The 23353-nt window shown below is 37.2% G+C and overlaps 1 protein-coding gene across 1 annotated transcript; it reads right to left on the reverse strand.

Moving 5' to 3' along the window:
* Positions 1-3141: 3141 nt before the first annotated feature.
* Positions 3142-21079, reverse strand: fam161a (FAM161 centrosomal protein A; the record flags this gene model as incomplete). The annotated part of the gene is made up of 6 exons (XM_048592984.1): positions 3142-8110; positions 9202-9362; positions 10258-10357; positions 16831-16998; positions 18988-20154; positions 20823-21079. Coding segments are annotated over 6 exons (1968 nt in total), but the record flags the coding sequence as incomplete, so codon positions are not given.
* Positions 21080-23353: the final 2274 nt, after the last annotated feature.

Genomic DNA, 23353 nt, shown 5'->3' on the forward strand with positions numbered 1-23353 from the left:
AGAAAGACATTTTTACTGAAAAATGGCAATGCCAATGTCATAATACATGAAAAGAACAGAGGGGAAATTACACTTAGAAAAATAATTTTCTATTTCCAGATTTCCACTGTTTCTTTGGAGGCACTGCTGGTACAACACATTCTTCAAATTACTCTTCTAACTAATATTCTGTAATAGCAAATTTGACAATGGATACTACCAAAGAATAAGGAAATCAGTAAAATTAAAGAAATGTATAAACAACTGTAAGACATTTATCTGTAAATTACACAATTTTACAGCAGTGTACCAACATTGTAAATTAAATGTTCAAATAAAAACAAAGTACACAGATGCTGAAAATCTGAAACAAATACAGAAAATACTGGAGAAACTCAGCGGGTTTGGCTGCATCTCTGGAGAGAGGAACAGAGTTAATATTTCAAGTCCAGTATGACTCAAGCATGAAGATCATATGGGGCTTGATGAAGTTTATAGAGAGCCATTGCATAGAGACGTTACATGCAATAGTGAGAGTGAAGTTCATGAGCACTGGTGACAGGTGTGTGCAGTGGTAGTATTCAAGTGAATTGGTGTTCTGTTAGAATGGGGTAGCAGAGAGAAGACTTACAGAATGTAAAAAATAATTGATCTTCTTTCTGCACTGTTTTGCATTCCATTTTACCCTGGACAAAGCACTGACTTGGCTCACTATTCTAGTCCAGACTGGCTAGGTTCGGTGCCATGACCATTTTTTGGCAGTCCTTCATCATCTCATCTACCAGCACATCCAAGTCCCTGTTGGCAAAACATTGAGCTTACTTGCCTTTCTGGCCAATATCCTCTGTGATACTGACAGAGAACTATAGGGTGAAGGGTAGTTCCTGGCTTGTAGCATCTGAAAAGGTGTGCAGCTGGGCATTAAGTATAGTACCAGTTGCATGAACACCATAAGGTCCTAGTAGCAGTGAACACTTCCCAGCTCTCCTGCTTCGTCATTCCACGAGAATGGCATTGTAGAGCTTGGATGCATAATTAATCAGATGATTAGTAGAAGATTGTGAGAGAAAAGACACTGCAAACCACATTGGTTGGGTGCTATAAACCTCATTCGCAGAAATACTTAAGTCAAAATGGGAAAGTTAGAAATTATTTAATTTTGCTGATAAATTCATTTTTAGCAATATTAATAAAGTTAAACTAGGCTACATGCTTGAATATGTCAAATATATCAAAGAATACACTTGAATAAAAAATAATGACATACTATTAAGTTGTTTGGTGATGCTGGTTCATGGAATATTTAAAAGTTGTGATAGTGCTTACAAATGGATTTCAGCAGCAACAATTTCAAGTGCATATTGCAACTTTTTGACCCTGCTCAAAGCAGAAATTCTATCTTGTTGTATTTTAGGAAATGAAAGCGTAATCTACTTCTTAATGCCATGATGATTATGTACACTTGAGGTGGTTTGCTGAAGAAGCCATTCTCTACATCAAAAGGACACTAGGAAAATGTGGCATAAAATCAGAGGATATCAACTGAGCATTAAGAACACAATTCAGTATTTTTTCATAAGCCGATACTATATATCATTCTTCAACATGAGGTGGTTGATTTGTTTGTTGAGCTGGCTGGTTATCATACAGATATTTCATCACCATGCGAGGTAACATCATCAGTGCAGCCTCCGATGAAGCGAAGTGGTTCTTCTCCGCTTGGTATTTATAAGATCTAGTCTGTCAAGTTGGGTTGTGTCATTTCTGGCTCTGTTCTGCGTGGGTTTGTAAATGGTTTTCCACGGCAATCACCCCAATGTCCACAAACAAAGTTGTGTTAGGGATACTATTTAAACGGGCCACAATTCACCGCAACATGCCAGAGCTAAGCAGGAAGGAGGAAGAGCACCTATCCATGGGGTTGAAAACCAGGCCTCTCGGAATTCCCGTGCATATCTGTGGTTGGCTTGAGCTAAGATGGTCACATTGTTCCAGTTAAATTGATGGCCTTCAGAGTCCGAGTGCACTTAGATGAGGGAAAGTTTGTTGTGTCGTTTTGTTGCTAGCTGGTGTTCGTGTATCCTTGATGGCTGGTTTCCTTCTGGCCTGGCCGATGTAATGTTTGTTGCAGTCATTGCAAGGTATTTTGGAAACTACATTGGTCCTGCATGTCATGGTATGGGGTCTTTGGTCCTTGTGAGTGTTTGTCGTAGTATGGCTGTGGGTTTGTGTGCTACCTTGATTCCTAGTGGTCGCAGAAGTCTCGTTGTTGGTTCTGATTGTTTTTGATATAGGGTAGTGTGACCAGTGCATTAGGACATACTGTGTCCTCTTGGCATTGTCTTTCTAGTAGGCACCTGTGGATGAAGTTGTTGGGATATCTGTTGTTAGCAAAGACCTTGGATAGGTGCTCTTCCTCCTTCCTGCTTAGCTCTGGCATATTGCAGTGAATTGTGGCCCGTTTAAATAGTATCCCTAACACATATTTGTTTGTGGACATTGGGGTGATTGCTGTGGAAATTGAGGATTTGGTCAGTGTGGGTTGCCTTTGGCTTGGAACTCCCTGTTAGTCATTCATTCTACCCTGATGTCTAGAAACAGAAGTTGATTGTTGTCTTCCTCTTCTCTCGTAAATTTGATCCCGATACGTGGATCTAATACGTGGACAACATGTTTGTCATTAGACCCCATATACAAACCCATGCAGAACAGAACTGGAAATGACCCAACCCAACTTAACAGACCGTATCATATAAATACCAGGCAGAGTAGAACAACATCACTTCATTGGAGGCTGCACTGATGATGTTGCCTAGCATGGTGATGAAACGTCTGTACGATAACCAGCAAGCTTGGTAAGCAAGCCAACAACCTCATCCACAACCCGAGTTACAAATCTTCACAAGAACCTTAAATTCTTCAACATCTCTGTGTATTAAGTACTTAAGTGAATTAAATTTTGTATTATACACACTGTTGGTCTACTTATTTAAACACCTGTAGTTCTTATCAATGGTTTTCAAGGAGACTTCATGTATTATCATCATTGTGCAAGAGATTTTGTAACTACAGGCTATTAGGACATTGTTCTCCTTTCCTTAAAATGTGTTCACAAAGTAAATATTTTAATAGATCAAAACAAAATACAAACAAAATAAATTTGTTCTGATTTTAATAAAAAGGAATTGTCATAGAATTTCAAAATACACAATACATTGAAATGTACCAATTGTTCAGGACATAAGACTGAAACAGCATTATTTTGTCCCATTAAGACAGAGAAACAATGCAGTCTGTTCTGCACATCTTTCCCTTTAAAACTGTTCAAGTACAAAGTAGTGTTTTTTTGGTGAATAAAGCAAAGCTTTGTATTATTGCACAGTGTTAGTAAATTTATACTATTTCAAAAGCAAAAAATAAATAAAACGAATTCACAGGTTGTTTATCTGAGTATCTGGTGTGGGTTGGCCTTAGTTTTCTGCAAAACCCAACTACATTTTAACAAAAGACTACATAAACATCACAGCTAATATTAGAAGATGCACTATAAATCCACATTTCACATCTATTTGTTTGGATTTGTGAGATTTAGTAGGCAAGTCTACTGTGAGTTAATTAGATGTAGGTTGAAGAAAAAATGCGAAAAAAGTTGAAATGAGTATGGAAAAATATACAGCAATAGTAAATTTATAAATATACTGCTTTAGTTAGGTTAAAAAGCTTATTTTTGGTGGCTTTTCATTAGTGTTTGCAATGTCAATGAATATATTAATAATTTCAAATGGAATAAAACAATACACTTTATCAAAATTTTACATGGATCATGTACCTGAGATTTAATCCATTATTGAAATACTTAAAGACATTATTGAAACTAAAAGAAATTTTCCTGATTGCTCTTCCAGAGTAAATGTTTGAAATGCTTTAAGATCTTCGCTACTGAATGTAGGCAGAGGTAATTTTTTTTTGCCCCTGATTGTTAGTCTCTATGGATGGATTTCAAAGAAACCTGGCGCACAGACAGGGTACAGCCTAAAGAAAACTGACAGATTTTTGGGGAAAATGCGGATCCCATTGACTCGACTTTGTTTAAACTAATGGGAGTTGCTGATCGTTCTGGCAACAAGAAGCTGAGAAGATGTTCAACCTGAAGCTTTTGAGTACTAATCCTTCTTTGCAATAGTTGCCATAGTTTTCAGCAATGAAGCTTCCAATTACTTCCAGGAAGGAGAGGTGGGAGATAAGGTGTAATACCAAGGTGTGTTCAGTTTGTACTCATGCAGTAAAAAATGTGATTATATAATTCTTCTCAGTTTTCTGGTGTTCACAGTTTATAGTAATCTTTTATTTTTAGAATATTACAAGTTGTTTTATGCAGAATATTGTTGATTGTTTTAGAATTTCATTGATAAAAACATCTGCTGTGCTGGAATTTGGAATGGCTGTCTTAAATATGAGCAGAGTTTTCAGAATAGATTGCTGGATGTGGATTGGTCTGAAGCCTTCTCAACGATGCACGCTCTTAATAATAGAATGTCTTTTTTCAGCATTGTAGGTTACAGTGTGTCAGGAAGAACAGGAAGCACATTCATAACAATGCTGAGTCAATATAGTAATGGTAGAGGATTGCACCAGTGTTCTTGTCACTTGTTTAGCAAATGCATTAATTCAATAAGTTCAGTGTTTCACACAGAATATTTAATAATCAGGAACCTGAAAATCCTACAGTTTGATTTCTAAGCATCATTCAGGTGTTTTATAATTGAAAAGATAATTGGTAGTGATTTATATTAGTTTCAAAGCAACTTCAGCACTATTAATTATTATCTTCTTCATTCCCTGTGTGAAAAAGACTCAATAAGACATAAATTTACTTTTAAAGAATAAATTGCAATGTTGTGAACAAAATATTTTAGAAAATCACAGACGCCTCTCTGTAACCTGTGTGTTGGTTCAAAAATGAACATATCATCTTTATATGACAGATAAATTCAATTATAATTAGCTCTTCATCCTACAGTGATAATGATGTGACAACATTCTTGAATACATACCAATGGAACTTCAGTGTTAATGCAACATAACCTTGTCACTAATATATTTTCTGGTGTTAAAAGCACTATCAAGTCTTGATTCACTTGAGGCAATTTACAGAATAAATAGTTATTTCTCATTTATCCAATTTAAAAACTTGCCTCATTGTACTCATTTAGAAATTTTGTGCTCTGCACAATCACGTTGATTCATTCAATCTGCCTTCCATTCAATTCACTCATCATTCATTTACTTCCATAATTAGCAGCACTCTTTAATAACTGTCTTACATATCAGAACATTTTCTTCTTGCTATTAATCATTATTTCAGTATGCTTCAGTCTTTCACGATTCTAAATAATTCAATTGTCTTAAAATTGAAATTGGTAAGTCATCTAGACTTTCCATTCCCAGACTATACCTATTGCTACTTAATATAAGCTTACTAAGGAGCCTTTTGATTGGTACATTGCAATAAACTTATCCTTTGATTCTGGTTAATGCTAACTCGCAGTTTTAAAATTTATATTGAATATTACAGGTGCATCCTGCTAATAATACGAAATGTAGATTTATGGTTTAAATCTTTGGACTGTCGAGATCATACAGCCTGTTCTAGCTCAACTGACAACAATGATCGTCAAACACTAAGCTGTGATATCAATGCCACCTCTGAGATGGACTTTACCATCAACACAAGCCTTCAAAAATCTACCAAAGCTTTATCCAGGCAGTTCTAGTTCACCAAAAATCAATGAATGAAAATGTATAAAGAGAATTACCAATTTAAAATCAAACAAGTTAATATGCATTAGAAGATTAGCTTTCTTAATAGTTGCAGTTAGTGGTCAATCATTGCTCTTCAATTGAAAACAATAGATTTGTAAGAAAATACATTAAGTTTTTGTACTGAGCTTTCAATTTAGCAAATATCAAGTGATTAAAACGTTTTTAAGTGACTAAGATTATTTCCAGTTTACAATAGGCTACTTTAAGTGTAGGGCCAAATGAGTAAGCACTGTAAATCGTAGTTCGCCAGTCACAAAATATAACTGTAAACAAGAACAAGTACTCCGATTGAATAGTTTGACATTCAATATAATGGATTAAACTGGAAATATTGAGAATAGAAGATACTCTGGTCTATTTGATTCAGTGTTGTATGGAAATTGTAAATGATCCTTCCTTGCATAAAAATCATTGGTATTTGAGATGCTTTCTTCAACACCAGTAGTTTTTATGTAAGTTGCATTTGATAGCATAGGTCAGTTTGTATGGCCATTTAATTGCCAGACCACGATTATTTGAACTGACAGACCCGACACTTGATGAATGGCTAGAAGAATTACTGGAAATAATTGATATTAGAATTTTTAAGTGAAGATAAATATCTGAGACAGAAGAGCTGGTCCTCTCTACTCAAGGATGGTCCATTTGGAGGTTTTGTTCAAGACTTCCACACCAGGTGGAGTACAAGTCTGGAAGTGTCTGTGGGTTGTCTCACCCTGTTCCAATTTTTCTAAATTAACCCTGATGGTTCATCTTAGAAGGTGAAACTTTTAAATTAACAATCATGGTTTAGACAGGTCTTGGTGGGACACTAACAAAATGTCAAGAGGTCAACTGAAACTTACAAATAGAAAGTTTCCAAAATTAGATCAAAATATCATTACCAGGAGCGATGATACACCCCAAAGAAGATACTAAAGCATCTGAATGACAAACTATTAGGACATTTGGCAGCAGTGAGATTGGAACCCATGCTTCCAAAGAGATTGGAATCTGAATCCAGCGCCTTAGATTATTTGGACATACTACCACTCAAAAGTAGGTTTAAATGGATCAAATACACGAACGTGTGTAGACTTAGGCCATATTGAAAGACCTTATTTTAAAAAAAAAGTTTCTATTGATGATTTCAAGTATTATCCCTGGTTTGTGGATGTATTTTTTAATAAATAATTTTGCTGTTGGATTCTACCAAATGAGAAAACTGAAGGGCAGAAGTTGTTTTTATATTTATTCATGGAATATACGACTATGCTGGCTAGGCTAGTATCTTTTACTGATCTCTATATTTCCTTGCATAGTGCTTTCCATTCACAAAATTAGCTTACTCCCTTTGTTTAACATTATGTACATACGTTGTTTTTTTTCCATTAAGCAAAACTGAATCACTTATTTTGTATTTTTCAGGATCCATTCGCATTACAAAATACAAACGAAGAGTTCTAGATACATAATGAACCAATTTACCTGGAGTAGTTGACAGCGGGTCAGCAAAAACATTATCAGCACATTTTCTGTTACTATAGAAAGAGTGCTTGCTTTCCTTCAAGGCTTTGAAATCTTAATTTTTAAATCAGAATCAGATGCGAACAGTTTGAATCTGATTAGTTAATTCCAAATTGGAACTCATAAGTGCAGTCGACATTTTAACTTTGCAGTTCATCATGGTGATTTTGTAATTTAGGCTAGTTATTTTAAATGAACCTGCATCTGAAAACAAATGTGCTTGCGCACGTGATTTGGATTCCTTCACTGCAATTTACAATTTTTACAGGCTGAATATTTGGCCAAAAGTTTTAGAAAACAGTTCAAACATTAATGTAAGTATGCATCCATGCTAATATACAGCACATAAGTCATTCAGCAGATTCCCTCATGGGAAATGCTTGAAATATTTTCACAATCAGTAAAAATAGTTGACATCAGTATTGATTGGTATTCTGTTATATGTTTAAGAATGCATACCACAAACTTGTCAGACACTTGTTAAGAAGCTTCAGTCATGAAAGTGAATCAGTTTCATCATGAGGTGTTCTACCATGAATATTAGAATTTACTAGTTCCGGATCATATTTTAAAAATAATCTAAATAGTATCACCAGGAAGTAATAAAGGAAACATAATTAATATTCAATAAATATTATACATTTACCATGTATATAAAATTTTTCATGTTTGCTGCTTTCTTTGTAGTTACTCATCTTCATTTTCTTTAAATTCCTTTTCTTCCATGTCTCTTGATTCCTCAATAAGCTCACGATCATCTTGGTCATCATCAGATTCAAATCCATCAGTTTCTTCCTGAGAACTGGAGAAAAAGTGTTTTAGATTTGTACAAATAGCTTCCAACAATCTAATCTTAGTAATTGCGGGTAAAAACTTTGATGTAGCTTTGAAAAGTTTACAGTTGGGCAAATCTGACCTTTACTTACAAAGTGCTACTATCACCAAATCTTCAACAGAACAATGACCAGGATAAACTGCAATAGATTTCTTTCGGTATGATCCTGAAGATTTTTAAATTTAATTCATAACATTAGTCCAGCAAAAGGTAGCAATATATCTTGTCTATTTTGGTTAAATAATATGGTATTGTCAGCTGGTGTAAAACAATGTGTGATTGATACAACATTAATTATTGTGAAATTAAGTTTTCAGCAATAAAAGATACTCTGTATGTTGGAATTCTGTCAAAGATTAATGAAACCGAAATTGGTTAGTAGGTTTCACAACAACCTTAGACACTGTTTAAATCCTCACTTTTCCTGACAGAATAAAAGAAAAACTGAATTAAACAGGAAGCTGAATAAAAAGTTGCAAGATCTGCAATTGCTGGAATTCAGAACAAAACAGAAATTGCTGGAAAATCTCAGTAGGTCTGAGAGCATCTGTAGACGGAAATCAGAATTAATGTTTTGAGTCCAGTGACATACGGTTCTGAATGAGTGTCACCGAACCTGAAAGGTTAACTCAGATTTCTCTCCACAGATGCTGCCAGACCTGCTGAGCTTTTTCAGCAATTTCTGTTTTGTGTTTGTAAACATGAAGCTATACAAGCTTATCAAGACAGGATAAAATTTGAAATTAAGAGCAACCAATGACATTTCCTTCTACCCATGAATGATTTAAAGGTTTTCATTGTTTTTCATTTTCAAGGTTTTCAACGTTTTCGTTGCACGTATTTGGCGATATTAAACATATAATATCATACACTAAAACAACCTTTTCCACTATTAGTTTTAATATTTTTAAGTATGTAGTACTTAAGGAAATTAAATCCACAATTCATAATTGCCTGTTAATTGTTGAAGTATAACAAAATAAATAGCCTTTTCAGGTAGTTGAAAACATCTCAAACATTACATAGAAAATTCAATTGTTAGTACAGAGAAGAGTTACCTTTCTTCACTGTTGTCTTTACTTTTCTCAGACTCTTCATCACTGGAATGTGAAATGAAGTTTGGGAGACGGTGACCTTTTCTAGAAACAAAATCTTCACTCAATCCCTGTAATTTTAGTGCTGCAGCATATTGTCTTTCTGCTGCTCTTCTGGCATTCCTCTAAGTACAATAAAATTTGACAGGTTAGTTCTGTTTTCACCTGAATATTTTACTAAATTGGCTTTTACAACTTTACAGTAGGCATTTGACTATTCGTAGCCTAGATAATATCTCAATAAGACATTCTGAACTGTGATGCCACGTAAATTGCCGGTAATGTGTTTACTGCCTATTTTGAGAGATCCTTTGCACTTCAATCTCATTGGCCAGGAAGCCTAAATTCCTATATGAAGCACCATGATTAAATAAAATTATAATTAGTTGTAGCTTTTCCACAGAACAAAAAAGTTTTGAAAAGTGGAGTGCAGTTTAAATATAATATACATTTTATTTTCCTTTACTCAGTAATACTTTTATTTTAGTTAATTTTTACATCTTTTAGCCCTATATGTCTAGCGTTTGTGTCTTTCACATGCCTGTTTTCCCTGCTCATTTTCATTTAAAAAAAAATTGGTTCAAGGGATGTAGGTGTCATCCTGATTAAAGTGGTGGTATACAATTAATTAAAAAATATAAAGAAGTCACAAACATCAATTTCTCATTCATTATTAAAATTTAGAAACGAGTAAGCAAAGTAACAACCCACCTTCCCATCATCCATCAATCTATTTATTTAGAAAATTTTGGATAGTGTAAGCCTTGGCTTAATTGGTAGCAGTCTCACCACTGAACCAGAAAATTGAGTTTCTGTTCCTCTCCAGAGACTTGACTAAATAAACCTAGGCTGGCACTCTGTGCAGCAGTTCCTCCCAAAGTAGTATAAAACAAACAAAAAGACATTAACTCCAAGAAACAATATGATTCACAAAAACAAGACTAATTACTCTTCTTTTGGAATACGTTAACATTTGTGCTGAGGAACATTTATGCAGCTTAAGCCATTTTAAGAACATACCATTGTGAGCTCTTCTAAGAGCAGAGGCCTCCTGCTTACCCTATCCTGCATCTCCTCAAGCTCCAGCAGATATTCTTTTGTTCTTTTTCTTTGATGATTCCTGTTAAGACACAATAGCAGTTAAATTAAATAACTCATGAAAATGGGTGAAAGAATTGCTTTCATGATGCAATAATTAAATGCAGGCATGATGGCAACTTATTTCTTTCTGCACAATTGCCTCAGTGCAATAAATATCCCAAATGCTATTTATTGCACACATCAGCTGGGGTCACTGAGGGTCTTGGTCGAAGAGATGGAAAAAAGGAGAGATATCCTCTACTCTCAAGGAGGAAAAAAGTCATAGTTCCTTCAGATACATGCTCAGAAAGTAGTGGTAAGAGATTGTGCAGAAGCCAGGATAATTGGTGTAAAGATCTAGATACAGTAAAGGAAGAAGAGTAATTATCTCCCTTAAATTGTAAGTGAGTGAATCTTCAAATGCCAGAACATACCAAGCGCATCATCGTCCTCGTCGCCTGTTCAATTTACTGCACCCCAATCACTCACCTACATATAATTTCCAATAATCAGGTCACATATTAACATTCACATCCTTCATCTGATCACTTAGTGCTGTTTCAAGCTTTGTATCCACATGTCAAGCAATGAACACACTGGCACCTATACAGCCGTAATTGCTATATCATCTAACTATACTGCGTGAAACTCACTGATACACATACCTCTTCCTTGAAGGAGAAGGTGGCACACAACAGGAGGAAGCAGGAATTAACAGAAAGAAGACAGGCACATCTCAATGTATTAAACTTTATAGAAGAGGCATTGTTTGCTATTGTGGAAAGCATGACTGAAGTCTTGGAAGCTACTAGCAACCATATCCTTCATTGCTCAACCCACTTCCCCTTATCCCTCAATCTATTGATTTAGAAAATTCAGATAGTATAAGCTTGTGTCCGCCTTGGCTTATCACTGAATCAGAACATTGAGTTCCAGTTCCAGTTTCATCCCATAGATCTGAACACAAAAACCTAGGCTGACGCTCCCTCAGAACTGTATCGATCAGAGCTATCATCTTCTGAATGAAATATTAATTTGAGATTCTATCTGCCTTCTCAGCCAGGCATAAAAGATCCCATGAAGGTGAGCTGGTAAGTTCATAGAATCATAGAATCCCTACAGTGCGGAAACAGGCTAATTGGCCCAACAAGTTTGCACTGCCCCTCCAAAGAGCATCCCACCCAGACCCATCCCCCTACCCCTGCATGTCCCATGGCTAATCCACTTAATTTATACACCCTTGGACATTACTAGCAATTTAGCATGGTGAAACTACCTAACCTGCACATTTTTGGACTGTGGGAGGAAACTCATGCAGACACAGGGAAATGTGCAAACTCCACACAGACAGTCGCCTGAGGGTGGAATTCAACCTGGTCCCTGGGTCTGTGAGGCAGCAGTACTAACCACCGAGCCACTGTGCCACCCCTTTTTTTTAATAAAGAGGCAGTTATCTCTTGTGCCCTGGTCTAGATCTAACCCTCAACATGACTAAAATTGATTATCTGATTATTATCACTTTCCTGTTGTAGGAAGTTGTTGGGCACAAAATTGGTTACTCCATTTCATCAGTGACTACACTTTGAAATAAGTGTGTTTAATTGGCTGTAGAGCACCTGGGATATTGTGAAGTCACAAAAGATGCTATATAAATGCAAGTCTTTCTTCTTCTTTCCTCTCTGCAACCCAAGTCTTATCCCTTTTCCATTGCATATAGTTAAGAATTGGCAGTGGAGGAAAAGCAAGAAAAATGGAAAATGAAGGAACAATATCACTCAATTTTGCACTGGAAGCCTATGGTTCAGATATCAACATTGATATAGAAGATAGCACAGAAGAGGGATTTGCACATGGTGTGATGTTGAGTATTAGTAGGAAAAAGGATTGTGCAAACACTAGCTTTCCACAGGATGAGGTCACACCTTAGTTCTCCTGTAAAGGACTCAAATGAGAAATTGGATGGTCCAGGCTTCAGATGACATTAATCAGTATGCACACTTAAATGTTTGATGCACTGGCAAATCTAACCGCGCACAAAGTTTATAGCCAATAAAAACCCTTTATCAATACACCAATGGAGCCAATCTTGATGCAACATCCAACATTTGATGTGTCAGCTTCCACTGCAGCCCAAGCAGCAAACTCACAATATCTGAATGCTGCATTAAAAGCTTGGTGGTATAAGCTCAGCTTACTACTGTCATGGTTCAAATTACTAGGATTCAAAGGGGTTTCCAGTACATCAGAATACTTCATCAACCTGCTCCTTCACAGATCTGCTGCCCAAAAATGCTCTGTTGGTAATGACCTCCAGTTGACAACTCTTTCCCACTTCCTCAAACTCTCTCTTGTAGTTCAACCACTGTATGTGATGTCATCGTGATATAAGATAAGGACTACTGATCTCTATAGGCCCTGACAACATTCAGGTAATTGTACTTAAGAGGTGCTCCAGAACTAATCACAGCCAAAGCCAACTTGTTCTGGTACAGCTGCAACACTGACATTTACCCGACAATGTGGAAAATTTCCCAGGTATGTCCTGAGAAAAAGTGTGCTAATGACAGATACCAGAGAATATAGAGAATTCAGAAAGGAATTGAAAAAGCAAATAAGAGAAACAAAAAGAGAGTACAAGAAGTTTCTGGCAGCTCGCATATTAGGGAATTCAAAAGTCCTCTCTAGGCATTTAATAAGGTGGCAAAAGGAGGAAACGGTCCAAAATAAAAGGGATTTATGTATGGACACCAGGGGTATGGCTGGTACTGAGTGGGTCTTTCACTAAAGACTCAGAAAATGAACATCCTGTTCCAACCAGATCCCACAAAGAAACTCCACCCCGCCCCCGCAACCCTTGACTTGAGCAACAGCAACATCTGGAAAATGTGGACTATTCTTCACATCTTGTGAGCCTCTTCTCAATGAAGGCAGAAATAGAGTTTGAAATCCATTATTAGCATCAATGTGCTGGCTCAGCCTTCAGTCAACTGAGGAAAAGAGTACTTGAGCATCTGGATCTCAAACCCGAGGCTAAGTTGTTGGTCACTAACAACAGTGATGCCTGCACTTCTGTCTGCTTGGGAGACTTGAACAACTTACAGCAGGCACCTCAAATACTGCAGAAGTACCACCTATGGTGTCTATCCACTAAGACCAGTATTAAGAAAGGCAGTCTGACACTAGTGTCTCCTCCCAAGCTAATATACCCAGCATCAAAGCAGTAATCATTCAAAACTAACTGTACTGGGCTGGATAAGTTATTTGAAAACCTGATACCAGACATCACGAAGCACTGGCTCTCGTCAGAACTCTGTTGTGGCAGGAGACATCTAGAGGACAGCTGCCATGTTTTAGTCTTGCCTGCCCTCATAAGATTAGGAGTGGGTGTAATTACATCATATCAACTGCATTGATTCAAGAAGGCAGCTTACTATCACCTTCTCAAAGGTAATTAGGGATGGGCCACAAATGCTGGCCTAGCCAGTGAAGCCCATGTTCTTTGAAATAATTTTGAAATATCAATCAATGCTGTTGCTGTATATGAATCTGAATGACATGAAACACTACCAGCAATCTCTTGCTCTTTTGTAACTAGCCAAGACATAATGGTGTCAGGATAGCAGTATTCTCCAGTTTGTTCATTGGATGCATTAGCTCTCTCTGCAAGTAGTTACATCACACATCAATTTTTAAGTTGCTTTCAACACTGTGGGCAATGCTGACCACTACTTAGTTTGGAAAGACCACCAGGATCAGAGATATTCATCCAGAAATCATCACAATCCAGATCCAAATTGACAGATGTGGCTTGCAGACTCACCTCCAAAACTCTTAACACAGATAATCCCATATGTTTGGCAGCATTCCAATGTGATTGCTATCTTAAAGATAGGAAAGCCAGTCTATGATTCAAAAAATTATCATCTTATTATTCAGCTTACGGTTTACAAGGTTTATCCTTAAACTATTAAAATCTGTTTGAGAAGTTGCCTTTGCAAACAAGCAGGTAGATTTTGATGAAGGAAAACACTGATGAAATCTTTGTGCTAACTACCAATATTGAGGCAGTCCAGAAGCAGCTGAAGGCTGGAGTTGCCTTCAAAGACTTGTCATCAGCATATAGCACTACTTAGCACAAAAAGACTTCAACAATTATTCATTGCCGAAAACCTTTGGGCTTATCAACATCCTAATGAATCACTGTAAGTTCTGTGATTTTTTTGGTGACAACTCCAGCTGAACACAGATTCTCAAAAACTGTTTGCCATGGGCTGGCCTTTTCAACAGCTGTAGTGGATATTTCTGCACTAAATCCTGCATGTTAGCTATGCCAATGATGTAACATGGCTGACACAGGCATCAATGTTGGGGAAGCAAGTCGGATGCTACACAGGATCTTAGACCTAGGAATGCTACTTCCACATCTGGTGCCTCCGTCCCAATCCAGAGGACAGAGTTGAGTTTCACTTGAACAATTAAACTGCTGGATAATTGCTCAACATTTCTTCTGTGGTGACTCATGACATCTCTGCAAACTACCTGAGAATCACCTGGGAGAGAATGCTTACCCATGGGCCTCAACTCATCAATACTAGTCAAAATTTAAAGAAACGTTAGCCTAGTCCAAAACCCTGTTGAAACGTCATGGGAAATATAGTCTGAACACCATACTTCTCAACTGTCTCCCCTGCTGCAGAATGCTGCTTCCGTCATGGTGCTCCAGCTTCCACACAAATTTTTTTTGACAACAGATGGTAGATTGTTTTCTCTCATGGAGGATTGTGCAGCTTTGGACAAACAAACCATTATGACCTTATTGAACTGCAGAGTAAGCTTGAGGAGCAAAATGGGCTGCTTCTGCTCCTATTCTTACATTATTCTTCCGTGGGATGTGAATGTCATTGGTAAGACCATTTTTTGTTGCTCAACCCTAGGTGTCCTTGAGAAAGTGATGATGAGGGGCAGTCTGGAAACACTGTAGTCCATCTGGTGTAGGTACACGTATATACCTATTATGCTGTGCGAAAGGGAGTTCCTGGATTTTGACTTAATGACAGTGAAGGAATGACTTATACAGTTCCAATTTGGTATGGTGCTTGGCTCAGACAGAAACCTGAAAGGGTTGGTGTTCTCATTCAGCTGCTGCCATGGTCCTGCTTGATGGTATGAATCACAGATTTGGAAGGTGCTAATGAAGGACCTCTGGCTGCAGCGCCTCTTGTACATGGTATGTACTGATGTCACTATGCATCAGTGGCATAAGAAGTGAATGATTAATGTAGTGGATGGAGTGCCAGTCAAGTAGGCTGCTTCATCTCAGATGGCTTGAGATTTTTGAGTGTTTTTGCAGCACACTCATCCAGGCAAAGTGAGACTACTCCATTCCACTCCTGACTTATGCCTTTTAGCTGGTGAACCACACAGTGGGGATATGAGGTACTTGCCACAGCATTTCCAATCTCTGACCTGCTCTTGCAGCCACAGCTTATTCAGTTCAGTTTCTGGTCAATGGTGACCACCATTTGGATGTTGCTACTGAGGTATTCAATGATGGCAGCACCATTCAATGTCAATAGATGGTAGATAATTAGATTCCCACTTCTTGGAGATGGCCATTGCCTGGCAATTTTGTGGTGCAAATGTTGAATGCCACTTAGCAGTTCAAACCTAAATGTTGTCCAGATTTTGGTGCGTATGGACGTAGACTGCTTTGATGTTTGAATCATGAATGATAATGAACATTGCTGATGATTGCACAATGTCAGACTTATGATGAGAAGGAAGTTCATTGACGAAGCATCTGAAGAAGGGTGGACCTAAGACACTACCCTGAAGAACCCCTGCAATGCTGTCCTTGAACTTAGATGGCTGAGCAGTAAAGACCAAAACCAATCTTCCTTTGTGCTAGGACAGTAAACAGTGGACAGTTTTCTCAATTCCCATTGACTTCAGTTTTACTTGGGCTCCTTGATGCCACACTCAATCTAACGCTCCCTTGATGTCAAGGTCATTCACTCTGACATTACTTCTTGAGCTTAGCAATTTTATTCATGTTTGTCCACAGTAGTAATAAGATTAGAAGCTAAGTGACCCAGTAAGAACCCAAACTGAACATTGGTCAGCAGGTTATTGCTATGGAGCTGCCACTTGATAGCACTTTCAATGCTTTCATCACTTTGCTGATGATGATCAAGAGTCACTTGAATGGGCAGTAAATTGGCCATCTTGGATTTACTTTTTGTACATTATCCAATCAAAAGTAGATTTAGTGCAACATTGAAAAGTAACTGAAAACTTGGATTTCAGAAGTTCCAGCAGAAACTGTGAAACTTACTTTGCAGCTTGGCACTGCCTTGTTGCCCTGACTTAATAGATAAAGTTGTATTAAAGGCAACAGCTACTAATGAAAACAAAGAAAAAGCACATCAAGATAATTCAGAATACACTGTGGACATACTAAAACTAATCCAAAGATGAGGATATCATACATGCTATTGATGAAAAAAAACACACCTATATTGTTTTAGTTTTGATCTCGAGACTTCAGCCAGGCTCTTGTGTGGATCACTGGCCCGGGCACGGGTAGATATGACTTTTTTCAATTTTCTCTCCCTCAGTTTCTGCTCTCGTTTCCAGTTTTCCTCCTTTTCTTCTTTCTTCTTTTTCTCTTCCAGCAATTTCCTATAAAATGATAAAATAAAAAAATTAATACAGATGCCAAAATAAAGGTTTAATAAATTAAAAATCGTTAAGAATTAAAATTTTGATTAAGTCTGATACATTGGAAAATGTGTCTATTGCCAGCATTTGATAAATTCAGGTGTACTCCACAACAGGTATAAATCCACATCACTCAACTCGTTATCTTGTGGTGTTGCAAATATTTGATTTTATATTCATATTATCAAACAGAAGATTCACTAGCCTGATCCTCAGTATGGAGGAGCTGTTGAGTAGGTTGGTCTCATACTTATCAGAGTTTAGATGCATGAGAGGTGAACTTATTGAACATAGAAGATTCCTAGGGGACCTGGACAGAATAGATGCAGAAAGGTTGTTTCCCTTGTGGGAGAGACTAGGACTAGAACGCATAACCTCAGAATAAAAGGGTACCCATTTAAGACAGGAATGAGGAGGAATTTCTTCTATGAGGGTATTGAATCTGTGAAATACTTCACTGCAGAAGGCTGTGCAGGGGGTCAATAAGTATATTAGAGACAATTTTGATCAGTAAGGGAATGAAGAGTTGTGGAGAAAAGGCAAAGTACAGTTGATTATCAGATCATCCTTGATCTCACTGAATGGAGGAGCAAATTCAATTGACTGATTGCCCTACTTCTGTTCCTACATTTTATGATCTTATGGTGTAGTTTTCCATGCCTCAGTTGAGTTTATTATTATTTACACCCTCTAAATATTTTCAGAATTCTCTGTGTTTACAATAAAAGTTAAGCCTACTTTGTTTTTATCTAAATGCCTGTTTAATAATGACATAAGCATTAATCATATCAATCATAAAACAACCTAACTATCATCAAAAGTCAGCTTTAAAAATGTTCCTTTGGGTTTAATTATTGCTGACAATTTAAAAAACGTAAAATATAATATTTTAAAAAGATATTTCTGTCCTTTTTCTCTCACTCCATCTTAATACTTACGTCCTTATATTTTCTTTCTGCACATGCTTTCACATTGAAATCTTAATTCAATTTTCAGTCTTTCTACTGCTAATTTTACAGCCCTTCCACAGAGTCAGAAATTTTATAACAGGAAAAGAGGTCCTTTGACCTATCTACGCCTGTCAGCAAACATCCATCTGTTCTAGTTTCATTTTCCAGCACTTGGCTGATAGCCTTGTACGTTATGGAGTTTCATTTGCTCACCTATATAGTTCTTAAACATTTTGAGATATCATGCCTCTACTACGCTTTCAAGCAAAGAGTTCCAGATACCCACCACTCTTTGGGTGAAAATTTCTTTCCTCAAAGCCCCCCAAACCTCCTTCTCTTTACCTTAAAACTGCATCCCTTGTTAATGACCCTTCTGCTAAGGGAAAAGGTTTCTCCCTGTCTACCCTTTGTATGCCTCTCAGAACTTTGTACACTTCAATCAGATCGCCCCTCAGCCTTCTCTGCTCTAAGGTAAACAACTCCAGCCTATCTAGTGTCTCAGCAGCCCAAGCAACATCCTGGTGAATCTTGTCTGCACCCTCTCTTAGTGCTATCACATTCTTCCTATAGTGTGGCACATTACTTCAGCTGTGGCTTAACCAATGTTATATACAGCTCCAATATAACCTCCTCGCTCTCATATTTAATACCTTGACTAATAAAGGCAAATGCCTTCCTCCCAAAATGCATCATGTCACACTTTTAAGGATTAAATTCAATTGCCACTGTTAAGTCCACCTGATTAGTCTGTCTATATTGTGCCTGTGCTCTAAGGCTGTACAGTTGGAGTGTTATACAATTGTTTGTCCTGTTTACTCAAATCCCAGATGCAATTCCATTTGCTGCATTTTTAAGCCGACCTCCCCCTGCACCACACCTGATCCCACTTTAACTATTGGGCAAGAAGGTTCCTCAAAGATTGACGTCTTTCATTAAAATACTACAGCATAGATCACTTTCACTTTATTAATGAATCATGAAAGATGAAAATTGTTCTTACCTAACAGCTTGTTTCCTCTTCTTTTCAGACTCAGTGACCTTTGTAATTTTCAAGTCCAAAGATCCTGACTGATTTGAATTTGTGCTGTCATGTGATTTCCACTGGTTTCTGCATGACAAATAAGGCCAGCGGGTCTCTTTTAAATGATTTTCATCTGCCATTATATCATTCAACACCTTTTCTTTTTTTGAGGGAAGTTGAAGAGTGAGCAACTGGAAGGGTTCACACACGGTTGTCAATTTCAAATTCTTCTTTCTCATAAGCTGTCTACGAGACTTTCTGTGCAAATTCTCAAAATTTGGTACTTTAGTGTTAATCTTGGGTTTGAATTTCAGTTCTTCATCTGGGTTCCAACATGTTGCTTTCTTCTTTTCCAATAAGGTATTATGAAGCATACTTTTTGGAAGAGACGCACCACGTAATGTCTCTTGAGCTCTCACTTTCATTTTAATTACTCGGTAGAGTTCTTGCTCTTTAATTCTGTCACTAATTGTTTGATCATAAAGGTATCTAGGAACTGGTTTTGCTTTAAATTTCTTTGGTTTACTTACTGAAATATTCAGTTCCTCTGTTTGCATTTTTCTGATTTTTTTCTTTTTCTCCTCTCTTTCAAGAAAGACAAATGGTTTTTGCATAGCCTGTAAAATTTCTTGGCTTCTCATCTTTACAAACCTCCTTCTTTCTTCATTCCGTTCTATTATTTCTGCCAGCAAAGGAATATAGGTATGGGCTGGTACAGGATTAGCACGGAACTTTTTCTGACATTCTGCTTCTTCCTCTAATTGTTTTCTTAGCATCTGATTCTCTGCTTCAATTTCAGACCTAGATTTTATCTTCAGTTTCTTTTTCTCAGCCTCTCTAAGAGTCATTTGGAAAGGTTGTGGTATTGTGATCTTTGGTGACCACTGCTTTTGCTCCTTCTTTATTATCTGCATTTTTGTAAATGGTAAATTTGAGCTTTTGGGCTTCTGGGGTTCCTCATCTGAAATATAGTCCTGCACAGAAAATCCATCCCACATTCCCTGAATTCGATCCCTTCCGTAGGACATGCGATTTTCCCCACCTTTTTCCAGATCTTCTTTTGACATTTCTGACATGCTTGAGTGTGCAGTACTGCCCACCTGAGTTGTTGAGTGAGATAGGTAGCCATTGTTTTTCTTACCTAAACTATAAAAATTTACAAAAGTAAGTTTGCTTTTATTTAGAATATTATGAAATGTTCTTAGAAACAACTTGTATAATCTATTCTTGTAAAGGAATGTCTCAAGAATGTTGAAGATGGAGACATCGTACTAATTGAGCAGGTCAATTATGCTCTTGCTGTCTGTACAGATTATGGGTTTGAGGAGAGAGAGGTACAAGTTTAAAAAGCAGCTAATGAGAGTTCTTGGACAGTTCTTCCAGTTGTAAAAAGAAATATCATCGAGAGAATAATAGAATAACTGTAAAAGATCAGAGATTTAATAATGATCAGAGGTAGTCCTATTTAGGAAAAGAAGAGCATAGCACACACTAGTGGGATAGAAATTCAACAGGGGTGTAATAATAGATGGGGTAGAAGGTTGAAAGGGTGCTGGAAAAGTGAATAAATAGCAGACACTGGGACTAGTGGGGGTGCAGTCAAAGTAAACTGGAAAGATGAACTATATATACTTAAGTTTGAAGGTAAAATTCAGAAGAAAATCTGCCTGTGCGGGCCTCTGACCTAAACTATTCCGTTAAAATTCATATTGAAGTAACATTTTGATTGCCATCTATGTCGTAGTTGCCCTGAGATCTAGAAGTCCATGATGTGTTTTGTGTGAGTTATCCTTATTGTAAACACCATTATCTACCTGTAATGCATTGATGATTCACAGGGATCCTCCGAAGTAGCTGCCATGCTTCTGACACATAGTTTGTTCTCACACAGTTTTGCTAGTATTGCTATAGTGTGGGCATGTGCATTTTTTAGTTCTGTGACCTTCTTGTAGTAGTCTTCGTTGGACATGCCACATAAACTACTGGGGATTATGGAATCGCTATCATCCATATAATGAATTGTTCTGGGTTGCACTGCTTCACTGGTATCAGGATCAGAATTATTTTCATTCTAAACACAGAGAAAATCAGTTATCTGTTTCTGTTATTCATAATGTACACTCACGATTTCACAGAATTAACATTATTAATGTATTATTGGCAATTAAGTTTGTAGACAGAAAATAAATGACGTCAAGAAGAGCAAAAACATGGAACAAAAGGCAACAACACTAGGTTAATACACCAAGAACGACAATACAAAACAAAATATGAAAAATCTCAAATATATGGTTTAAAATGTGACAAGTATAAACTTATTACTGCAAACAGTATATCAAAATTATCGACTAAGAGCAGGCTTAAATTAGTTTGGAATTTCTATATAACTTCTTCATGGCATGTTGGCATCTGTGGCAAGACCAGTCTCAGTCCTCACAGTACAGGACACCATTTGCATTCCAAAGATGATCAAGGGCTATGGGGGGATGATATAAACATAATAACTATCACTAGACAAAATGAACTAGGGCTAAAGGCCGATGAGATCCCTGGGCATGATAGGTTACACCCTAGGATTTTAGACAAAGTAGCTGCAGAAGTAGAGGATGCACTGCTAGTGATCTTCCAAGAATTATTAGATTCTGGAAAAGTCCCAGAGAATTGGAAAACTGCCAATGTAATATACTCACGCAAAAAGAAAGGGAGAAAAAACACAGGTAACTATAGATGAGGTAGCTTAATATGTGCCTTTTGGAAAAATGTTAGAAGTCTATTATAAAGAATGTAATCACACAGCATTTAGAATCAAGCAGAGCCAATAAGACATCATGAAAAGGAAATCATGTCTGACAAATTTATAACAGTTCTTTGAGGAGGTAGCAAGCAGGGCAGATAAAGGGGAACCAACAGACGTAATATATTTGGATTACCCAAAGGCATTCAATAAGGACCAACACATAAGGATACTTAATAAATACAGCCTATGGTGTTAGGAGCAGTATATTAGCATTGATACAGGGCTGGCTAACTAATAGAAAATGGAGAGTTGAGATAAAGAAAGCTTTTTCAGGATGGCAACCTGCAACTAGTGGAGTGCCACAGGGATCAGTCCTGGAGCCACAATTATTAAAGTATATATTAATGATCTGAATGGTGAAAGTGGATGTACTGCCAAGTTTGCAGATGACAAAAATAGATGGAAAGGCAAGTAGTGAGGATGATGGAAGGAGTCTACAGAAGGACATAGAAAGGATAAGTGATCGGGCAAAAAATTGGCGGATGGAATATAATGTGGGATAATGGAAGGTTATCCATTTTGGCAGGAACAATAGAGATCTGAATATTATTTAAATTGAGTAAGCTGCAGCACTGTGGGATTTAGGGGTCCTAGTGCGTGACTCACAAAAAGCTAGAATCTAAATTCAGCAGGTAATAGTGAAGATAAATGTAATGTTGGCTTTTGTTTCAAAGAGAACAAAGTATTAAAAAAAAGGAGGTCTTACTAAAACTATGCAAGGCACCAGTCAGACCATAGCTGGAATACTGTAAACAGTTTTGGTCCCCTAATGTAAGGAAAGATATTATGGGATTAGACATAGTCCAAAGAAGGCTCACTAGTTTGATCCTGAGCATGGAAGTACTTTCCTATGAGGAGAGTTTAAGTAGGTTGGGCTTGAAGTCTTTGGAGTGTAGAAGAATGAGAAGTGACGTTATTGAAACATAAGATTCTTTTGTCAGGGCAGATGTAGAGAACTTGTTTCTCCTTGGGAGAATCTAGTATTAGAAGGCATAATCTCAGATTAAGGAGTCACCCATTTAAAACAGAGATGAGAATGATTTATTTCTCTTAGACAGTGGTGAATCTGTGCAATTCTTTACCCCAGTGGGCTATAGAGGCTTGATTGTTAAATAATATTCAAAGCTGAAATAGGCAGATTTCTAATCATTAAGGGAATTGATGGTTATGGGGATAAGGCAAGAAAGTGGAATTAAGGATTATTAGATCAACCATGGTCTCATTGAATGGCAGACTAGTCTTGATGGGCCAAATGACCCATTCAATGGTCTTATTGTCCGCTTCAAATTGTCTTTGAGAAGGGAGTGGTGAAATGTTCTTGTATTACTGAAGCCAGTGTGATAAATGTTCTCCCAGTATGCAGTTAGGGATGGAGTTCCAGAATATTAATCCAATGTTGATGAAGGAATAGTAACATATTTTCAACTCAAGGTGATACATGAGTTGGAGGGGAACTTGGGATGGTGGTTTTCTAATGGATCTGCTACCCTTATCCTACTGGATGGTGGAGTTCACGGGTTTAAGAGCTGCTTTAGCAGTCTTCTGCAA

The sequence above is a fragment of the Rhincodon typus genome, unplaced genomic scaffold (genome assembly GCF_021869965.1).
Source record: "Rhincodon typus isolate 14 unplaced genomic scaffold, sRhiTyp1.1 hic_rhity00002156, whole genome shotgun sequence".
NCBI classification, from domain to species: Eukaryota; Metazoa; Chordata; class Chondrichthyes; order Orectolobiformes; family Rhincodontidae; genus Rhincodon; species Rhincodon typus.